At 34.2% G+C, this 10,383-nt stretch overlaps 1 protein-coding gene across 3 annotated transcripts in view; it reads right to left on the minus strand.

The window, feature by feature from the left end:
* Nucleotides 1-4,338, minus strand: part of LOC110034113 (carotene epsilon-monooxygenase, chloroplastic-like) — a 6,781-nt gene extending 2,443 nt beyond the window's left edge. For 2 of the 3 annotated variants that reach the window (XM_020738386.1, XM_020738387.1), the window contains exons 1-6: nucleotides 4,241-4,338; nucleotides 3,542-3,682; nucleotides 3,360-3,467; nucleotides 2,945-3,027; nucleotides 2,402-2,564; nucleotides 1,497-1,557 (exon numbers count right to left, since the gene is read on the minus strand). In XM_020738386.1, coding sequence (XP_020594045.1) covers nucleotides 1,497-1,557; nucleotides 2,402-2,564; nucleotides 2,945-3,027; nucleotides 3,360-3,467; nucleotides 3,542-3,682; nucleotides 4,241-4,306 — 622 coding nt within the window. In that variant the 5' untranslated portion in view covers nucleotides 4,307-4,338. Of the gene's footprint in view, nucleotides 1-595; nucleotides 1,291-1,496; nucleotides 1,558-2,401; nucleotides 2,565-2,944; nucleotides 3,028-3,359; nucleotides 3,468-3,541; nucleotides 3,683-4,240 lie in introns of those variants that run through there. The other variant, XM_020738385.1, reaches the window with a different exon arrangement.
* Nucleotides 4,339-10,383: the final 6,045 nt, after the last annotated feature.

Raw genomic sequence — 10,383 nt, forward strand, 5'->3', positions numbered from 1 at the left:
ATAATACTCGTTTGTGATTTCTATATATATATATATATATATATATAGAGCGAGAGAGAGAGAGAGAGAGATTGTACAGTTATATTTATTGGACACCATGTCATGTATGAGCCCTCAAAAGTAAAAGTAACTTAAATTTAATAACTTATGGGCTTATTTTATGAACAAAGTGTTTGGAAACTTATGATGCTTGAATATAATGCAATGAATAAAATATTCTGCTCATTAATCATGTTTGAGTTGAATAATTGAAGCAAAATATCACTCCAAATTAATGTAAGATCTAAGAATTATGTATTTGATGCGCCTTCAATGAATTTCCATCATCCGACGAGAATCTCAAGGCATGATATGATTCTCGAGGCAAATTTTTGAGTAAGAAACATTCAGGTTTCGATTAAAAATCATTCAAAACTCTAATTTAAGCAAATATACAGTCAAATTGACCGGCTCCACAAAACGAACCAAACAGTACCAAAATCGGTCCAATTCAAGTCAAATCAAGCTTAGATCAAGCCATTAAGCAATTTTGGGAGCTTTTCTGTCATAATTAAAAGTTCAAATGGATTTCGAATATGATGTGCTTATAGTCAAATTTAACATCTCAACGAGACAAATCAAATGAGCCCAATATCGCTCAATTCCGACATAATTAAGTCACTCAAATGTTCATCAAATGCCGTCCGATCAAGGGGATCTCTTCAGACCATCCGATCAAGAGTACTTCAGATTCATTCCTTATTTGTAACATGTATTCTATAAATAGAGTCCTACCACCCTTCTTATTAGGAAACCCTTCTTATTAGGAAACCTTGAACCTGGCCAAGAGGGAGACCAGAACCAATAGAAGAGGGATCTACAGCTTAGAATCCTACAATGTAGATCCGACTAAGTCTAGCCTGCTGTCGCCTCGGTCCAACTACGACCGTCGTCGCCTCCGTCCAACTTTGGCCACCGCCGCCTTTGGCCAAGTCCGACAATCGTTGCCTTAGGCCAAGTCCGACTACCGCCTCCTCTGACCACTCAGATCTCCTTCGACTGCTGCCGCCTCCGCCTTCAACCAACTTTGGTTGTCTTTGCCTCCGACCAAATCTGGTTGAGGCTGCCCGTGGACGATTCTAGCCGCCACCCGCTGGCCCACCGTCAACCTCCATTGTCTGCTGCCGCCAGCTCACTACCAAGGGGCAACAAATTCTTCTGTACACAAACCTTATAATCCGAGAAATTGTATAACCATTTCTCATATTGAAATATTTCAACTAAGCAAGAGCCCGTGGTTATTTCCTTTTCCTGGTTCCACATAACCAAATAGAAATGTGTGAACTATTTGTAAAATTCTAAAAAAAAATTCTCCTAAATAAACCACTAAACAAATAGAAATAACTCTGGCATTTGGACTACTCAATCAATAAGAAATGAGAGTTCCAAACAATGCATGAACACTAGAACTGATAAGCTTTTGCATAAAAATGATTTAACATATTAGAAGAATTTACCTTCAAGAGAGAAAAAATTGTCTTCCTTTATATTCCTTGGACTCAATTTCATGTACAAGCCCTGTTAAAAACAGAATTCTCAGATGATAAGGTACTAAAAATAAATTATTGAGACTATTGCAAGCATGTAACCAAAAAATGAAGTTGAAAGAAGTCGAGTTTTGCAAAATAGCAGCCAAAATTTGCAATGACTAATAAATAAAAGGGGTTTAACGCAAATATCACCAAAATCTTTTTTTTTAAAAATTTTAGTACACTAATACCTTGGTTTTTAAAATGAATTATCAAACCTATGTATTTGCACTGAGCCATAATCAAACCAATGAGAATTTAATGAAAGAGAAAATACAGATTAGGGTTTTATTTAATCTTTGAGATTTTTTAGTTGTTATTATAATAAATGGAGCGAGTTGGAGGTTAGTTCCTTAAATAGCAGGATTAGATGTTATATATGTAATATCCACATAAATAAAATACTCAATAGATAAAACAATATTAAGCATCACTTCATGCTTGTTTAAGAAATATATCACTAGTTATCCTAGTAGGAGAAATCAGGACGCCATACCTTTTATCCATTAAAAAGTGATTTAATTTCAAATTAATGCTTTTTATCAGGAACACTATATATTGCAAAAAAAAGGGGCGATTACATACAGGCCACCCAAAACATTGCTATTTACAAATTAACCACCCTCATTCATCCGTTTTTCAAATTTTCACCCAAATATCAAAATTTCTGGTAAAAGCCCAACCCATATTTTTCATTTTTTCTCAAACTTTGATGGTGGCATGCATAAATATATCCGTCCTTACTGGCAATAAATAAACGGCAGATACTTAAGCAATCCTATAAATTAAAGAAAAATGCAGGAAAAATTCACAATAAAGCCAAAAAAACCTACATTTGTTGTATGAATGGTTGCTCCGGTCGTCATGCTGATCTTCTGATCAGGAACCAGCTCAAAATTCATATTTTGCACAAAAATTGCAAGGGCAATTATGGCTTCTAACAAAGCAAACTGGTCGCCAACACATTTGCGTGGTCCGCCGCTAAATGGTATGAATCTATGGAAATTGTTATCAACCGTTAGAATGTAAATCTTGTGTATTTACATGTCAAACAATACATAAATTTCAATTTTTACATATACATACCTTACCTATATATGAAAAGGTGCATTTCACTTTTTGAAAGTTAAAATAGTGATATGAAACACTTGGGTGGTATAACTAAATGTTAAAACAAAATTTAAGCGTTCAGCATGTAAATACATAGGAACTGGGTGGTATTTATGTAAACTAAAAAGGTTCATGCAGAAATTAAAAAAAGGGGGAAAAACCTAGTTACTCCACCAAGCTTGCTCAACGGGTCCAATGCAGATAGTTATGAATTTCATCCGATGACATATATAAAAGAAAGAGTAAATACAGTAATGGTAGAAAACCTGAAATCAGTGTTGGTCTCATTTGGTACTGGTCCCTCTAAATCAAATCTTTCAGGCACAAAGTCTTCTGCACCTTCCCAGACCTTCAAACAAATAAAGATAGTGTTTTGTTGCTTTAAACCTATGCGTGAAATTTACATGCAAAGCACACAATTTATTTATTTACATATCACACACCTAAACTTCCATATTTACATAAATAGCATTTTGGTGCTTTAAACTTATGCATGAAAACATGTGTCTTTCACATTTAAAAAATCTTAATAGTGCTATTTTTGATGTGATATTAAAGATTTGAGTGGTACGTTTGTAAATAAGAAAGTTTAGGAGTGAGATATGTAAATGCATAGAAAACTGTGTGCTGTGCATGCAAATGCCCCATTTTTTTTAAATTAAAGTGAGGAGAAAGCCATACCTGAGGAGATCGATGAATATTATAAACTGAAATCATTATATCTTGCCCTGCATTAACTTTAAAATTTCCTGGAAGAATGTCAGCAGCTTGAGCCCTCCTTATCAAAACCTACAAAAGATGATCAATTTAGAAATTACAATCGAAGAGCCATTTTCAGGTATAAAAGAAGAGATTCAGCATACAGGTGGGTGTGGATAAAGGCGCATTGATTCATGTATGCAACGATTCAAGTACTTCAATTCCTTCACATCATCATATGTAGGAATCCTTCCTCCTAGAACTTTATCAATCTCTTCTTGTGCCTTTTTTAGAGCAGAGGAATCCTTCAAAAATGCAAATGTTAATTTGTCAGTAAATTTCAAACAACTCTTTTAAGCAAGTACACTTCATGGTTGTAAGTAATTATGGATTATATATTTCAAAGATTTACATCAATACCAGCCAATTTTTATGTATTTACATATCTAACACCTAAACCTTCAAGCCTTTAGGCCAAAGCGGACAATATTGCAATAGGTGAGACTTCGGGCAGTACAGATTCAACTTACAACTAACTCTCCCGAACCATCTTTTAATCTTATTATTGAATGGCCTGCCTTCATAAAATAAAATCCTGACAAGCCTCTTAAGTAATGTGTATGCTTATTACAAGTATGCTTATTTCAAGTATGTGTCAGTAGCATAAGTTTTTTCATCATATCAAAAACTATACATGCATATGCTCCGTCTACTAAAAACCAAATTAAGTATCCTTTGGTAAAAATAGAGAAAAACAAAGATTTTTTGTTCAAAAACATATTAAAAGTGTGAGGCAAACAAAAATGGTTTAAAATAAGGTCGTCCTTTAACAGAAAGAGCATAATGGAGACAAATTGTTGTACCTTGCTTAGAAGATAAAGAGTCCATGTTAATACTGAGCCAGTGGTTTCATGACCAGCAACCAACATGGATAGCAGGTCATCTCGTAGCTGGACGCTAGAAACCTGGAAAATGAAATAGTAAATCTAAGTTCAAAACCAAGGCAAAAGAAATAACTAAATGAGTTAATATTTTTATTTACTTATTATTGATTCCTAGAGATAATTGTAGCCGATTAAAATGTTAATACTTTAAAAATTTTATGAAAAAATTCTATAATATTTTCATATTTCTTAAGAGAAAGTGTTAAAATGGGCTATTTTAATTCCAATGTTTATAAAAATATCAATTTAGTTCGCAGACTCTTTTAATCGGGGCTAAAATAGTCCTCCCCAAAGACATTTGGCTCATGGTAAAAGAAACTTGGGACTAATTTGATAGACTCGGGGACTAAAATGACAATGTAAATAATCAGATGATTATTTTGGCACTATATTTCTTAAGGCAGGCTAGACTTCTGCTTACAAAATTTGCTAAAGACAGAATCGTAACCATGCAAGGCCAAAAAATAAGCATGCCAATTTCCTATAAAGTTAAAAAGGAGCTGATGCAGCTAATAGCCTATATATGATACACAGTTTCAATTGAAAAAATAAAAAGGTCATTTACATACAAACCACCCAGTACTTATGCATTTACGCATCTAACACCTAAACTCTCCCAAAAAAGTGGAAAAGGGGTGGATGCAGCTAATAGCCTATATATGATACACAGTTTCAATTACATACAAACCACCCAGTTTTACATACAAACCACCCAGTACTTATGCATTTACGCATCTAACACCTAAACTCTATTTTTTAGATTTATACCAGCCAAACATTTCATATCACATAAAAAAAACCACTATTTTAACTTTGAAAAAGTGAAATACACCTTTTCATGCATAAATAAAGTGACATATATATATATATATATATATATATATATACAAAAATTGGTGTTAAATATATAAATACATAGGAATTGAGTGATATACGTATGTAAATTTTCCATCAATTAATTATTCTCCACGGCCTTGATGTGTGACTTTTATGCTATGAGATCGAGTAAATTAGAAACGGAGAATTTTGAAGCTGACATGCTCCAAGTAGGGCTGATGTTTCACAAGGTCTGTTTTGACAAAAAGAAGAATATTTATATGTCATAAAAAAAAAAGGAAAAAAAAAGAGGACAAATTTACATACCCATCACATAATAGTTATTTATTTATATATCTAACACCCAAAATTTGCTATTTACATTTACAATTCTTTGGTGTCATAAATCTATGCATGATAAGGGGTATTTCACTTTTAAAGGTAATGTTGGCGGTATTTTTAATGTGATGTTAAAGATTTGAGTGGTGTGCATGTAAATATGAATGTTTAGATGTTACATATGTAAAAATAAAGATTATACTATATATAAGATGATGCAAGATTGAAGGAGTGATAAAAAAAAAGGAAAACTAATCAGCTTTGCCAACCATCTTAAAATTATGTCATGCTAATTTCAGACGCCTCATAATGTAAGGCACAGAAAAAAAAGGGGAGATTCACACACATACTACTCAATTCTTATGCATTTACATATTTAACACCTAAACTTTAATATTCACATATATACCATCTTGCCCAGGCATGAAAAGGTGTATTTCACTTTTAAGGTTAAAATAATGATATTTTTTTATGTGATATGAAGGAGTAGGGAGGTGTAAATATGAAAAAATTAAAGTTTTGGTGTTAGATATCTAAATACATAGGAATTGGCTGGTATGTATGTAAATTTCCCAAAAAAAACATAATGAAATTTCAGATATAAATTAAACAAAGAGAAAAAGACTTCTATGATGAAGAGATATAACAAGGAGTTGAATTAATAACTTGCCTTCCAGTATGGCAAAATGTCAGTGGACCTAGCCTCTGCCTCTTTGAGTGCAGTGTAAATCGCATCAATAACCGGACTATCAGAAGTTAGCGAGTCGAAATTGTAATTAAACAAGGATAAACCTATTGCGTCCAAGGTCAATTGAGAAAAGTTCTCTTCCATATTCACAGGAGTGCCATTTGTGGCAAATGGCCGGAGCTTTTCCACCAATCTCAACGCACATGTACAGAACACTTTATCAACCATCAAAGACAAAAATTTTCTATGAAGGGATGGTAAAACGGCTCTGCGTCTCCCCTGCAAAAAAAAAAAAAAAAAGAGAATAATTCTCAAGAAATAATAATGAAGACATGAAATGCACGTAATGAGTAATTCTCAGTGCTTCTAAAAATTCATCCAATAAAGCCTTAAGGAAAACAATATTTTGGAGATGAAGGCGAAACAGAGGACCTCAAATAGAAGATACTGTACATTAAGATGTAATTTTATGTGAAAAAGATTCAGGATTTTTCCAAAGGAAAACAAACAAGAAAAGTGGGGCATTTACATATATATCACACAATTCTTACGTAGTTACAGATCTCAAAACAAAACCTTCATATTTACACACAAATCATATTTCACATAAACAAAGGGGCATTTACTTACATAGCATGCATATCTTATGTATTTATTTATATATCTCACACCTAAACTTTAATATTTACAAACATAGCACTCAAATTTTTAATATCACATCAAAAATAACACTATCACCGGTTTTTAAAAGTAAAATACACATTTTCATGCATAGATTTAAGGCACCAAAGTGCAACGTATGTAAATAGAAAAGTTTAGGTGTAAGATATGTAAATATGTAAGGATTGAGTGCTACATAAGTAAATTTCTCTAAAAAATAGCAGCATTACCATTTTGTAAAAGTGATACATATTTTTTTGCAAAGGTTTAAAACACTAAAATGATGTACGTAAATATGAAAGTTTAGGTGTGGGATATGTAAATATATAAGAATTGTGCGCTACGTAAGTAAAACTCCAAATAAAAAAGAAAAAAAGAACGGCAAAAGAGACAGTAAGGATAACAATCAAGCACCAGCTTTTAACTGTCAAGAGCATAGTATTTCTAAACAACTTGAGTTCCCGGCTTCTCTAAGAAGCTCCCAAGCCGTCCATGGACTACTTGCAATTGGCGAGGTTCCTTCCTCATGAGGGAAGTATCATCTAGTGTAGTTTCATGGTCGCCAAAATTTGATGGTCCCTGTTGAGAAAATTAGGGCGAAGAACAACAATAATCGACACAAATCTAGAAGAACACAGAGATTTAACGAGGTTCGGCAAAGATGCCTACATCTTCGGGAGCAGAGCGGCGACCTCCTTTTCAATATTCAGAAAAGAATACAGAATACAATATTCAACTCTCTCAAAGACCTAGGATTACAAACAGGTCTATTTATAATCCTAGAGTAAGCCCTGCAGTACAATATGTAATTCCCAAATTACCCCTGTACCGTATAGCAGAGCGTTGACCCAACACCCCCAACCCACATAACATAACTTCCCGATTTGGACAGATTCCTCCTCTAATGACTTCACAGCAACCTATAAATCTATGAAACGTCAAGAATCACAAGGACCCGCAAACAACCCATTGCATTTATTTGTAACAAATATCAACAATGTCGATTTGGCCATGTGTGGAGCCCCTTGCACTGGGACAGCTAAAATTAATATACAAACATGTAATTGTCAACGACGCCTAATGACTAATTATCACAGCTGTATTGGGTTGTTTCCATTTCCTGTTGTTTCTCTTTGGTTTCTTGCATGTGCATTTCTTCAAACCTTAGAACATTCAAACTAGTGCTGACAAAAAATTTTAACAGAAAATACTTGGCCTTCTCCAACCAGAACTAATGCTCCTAAAGCATTTCATAACCAATGAAAATAAATGGTTCCCACACTTTTATATGGCTGATGATATAGCTAGATGGAGACGTGGGGTGAAATTTTAACGTGCCAACTTTTTTTATTTTACAGCTAAGAAGTTCTGAAGAAATGAGCAGCAGAAGTTCCAAACATAACTATTCTTTCATCAAAAGCCTAAGGTACGTTTAGACTTTAGGAATTTTAGTGAAATGAAAAAAACAAGTCATTGGAAAGCCCCAAACAATGATTACAAAATTCATAATAAATCAATCATTTATCAGGATTTCACTTCCTTTCCTTCACCTTGCTTCAACCCAAACACAGCTGAATATATTTTAGCATATTAATCTAATGATATGGTGCCCAAACTTTTAATTGACAGTACCACCCAACTCTATTAACTTTCACAAAGATATTACTCTGGTTAGTCGGTAGAAAATTAAAGTGAATATTTAGTTATAAAAATTAAATTTAATTTCAACTTTTATTGAAATAACCGTTAAAAAAATTATGGTCAGCTGCACAGGGTAGAATCCTCAAAGATCAATACTTGCACATAATTACTATTGGAGGGGAAAAGAATGGGTCAACTTACAATTTTAAACAAGAAAATCTTCCCTAATAAACTTATAGATTAGGTCGAATACATACAAAGAAATGTATCACATGCCCTGTTCGAATTCTATTATAAGTTGAGTCGTCTAAGTACAAATAATAATAAACACGGTTAACTTAATGGCGTGTTAGTGACAACTTAGGGATTAGGGCAGTACAAAAAATGTCAAATATTAGGGTGTTGTAGCAGTGAAATCATAAGTTTAAATCGGTCTGAAAGTTTAAAAAGGTAAATCAATGGCTAACCTAAAGAAACCACTCATATATGCTTGAGAATTTCTCATTTAGCGAACCAAGCAAATCTCCTTAGATAAATGTCACTCAGAGTGCTCTGTTTGCTATAAAAATCTGTTGAAATTTCAGAATAATGTGGTGAAATACACTATGATTTCATTGATATGAACTAGGGTATAAATAACCCTTACAAGAACTCTATAATAGGAAAAATAATAAAAAGGAAATGATATGAAAGGAAAGATATATCATATAATATCTCCAATAATTAATTCATATTAATTATTAGGAGATATATGAAATAGCATAAAATAGGAAACCAAATAATTATTAATCTAAGGAAATAAATATAAATTAGGAAAGGAAACATCTCCTTATATTAAGGAAATAATTTATTCCTCATAACTTCTTATAGGAATAAATTATTTCCTATTATAATTCTTAACACTCCCCCTCAAGTTTGAATGTATGTTAATAATTCCTAACTTGCTGAGTAGTAAGGAAAAATTGGTCGTTTGGATTATTGAATTTGCTAGATTCAGGTTTGGCTAAATTTTCAATTTGTCTGTCATATGTTTCGGTGTAGAAGAGAGATTCATGCTTGGCTGAATTTGCTGGATTCAGGCTTGGCTGAATTTTGAATTTTGTCTGTCATGTTTCGACGTTAGAAGAGAGATTCAGGCTTGGCTGAATTTGTTGGAATCAGGCTTTGCTGAATTTTGAGTTTTGCAGAGAAAGAGACAACCTACAGGAAAGCTGACTTTTAGTTGACCGAGATTGTCTCGTTGGTCCCCTTGACGCTTGGGTCAGGGAAGAAAAAATACTGCAGGAAAAATGACCGGCTGGAAACAGCAGGAGAAATGACCGGTTGGAAACGCAGCTCCCCCTGACACTTTGGCAGGGAAGAAAAAAATATTGCAGGAGAAATAGCAGGTTGGAAATGCAGCTCCCCTTAACGCTTTGGCAGGGAAAAAAAAATACTGCAGGAGAAATAGCCGACTGGAAATGCAGCTCCCATTGACGCTTTGGCAGAGAATAAAAAAAAACTGCATGAGAAATGGTCGGCTGGAAACGCAGCTCCCCCTGACGCTTTGGCAGGGAAAAAAATACTGCAGAAGAAATGACCGGCCAGAAATGTAGCTTCCCCTGACGCTTTGGCAGGGAAGAAAGATATTGCAGGAGCCCTAATGCTTTGACAGGGAAGACAAAAATACTGCAGGAGGAAGGACCGGTGATGGATTTTGCATCCATTGTTCGATCCACGGCAGCAATATCTCCGGCGGGATGATGATGAGGCGGGTGGCGGCATCGCTGGTGTCACCCTTGTTGGAGCCCCATCGCTGATGCAGGCATAGGAAGATACAACACAAAGTTTTTTTTTTTTTTAATGTTTGTGGTGATGTCTGGCCAAACTCCAAAGCATCTTTGCTGTCATGGTTTCTTGGGGGCCGTGTATAGAAGGG

Source organism: Phalaenopsis equestris, unplaced genomic scaffold (genome assembly GCF_001263595.1).
Source record: "Phalaenopsis equestris unplaced genomic scaffold, ASM126359v1 Scaffold001346, whole genome shotgun sequence".
NCBI lineage: Eukaryota > Viridiplantae > Streptophyta > Magnoliopsida > Asparagales > Orchidaceae > Phalaenopsis > Phalaenopsis equestris.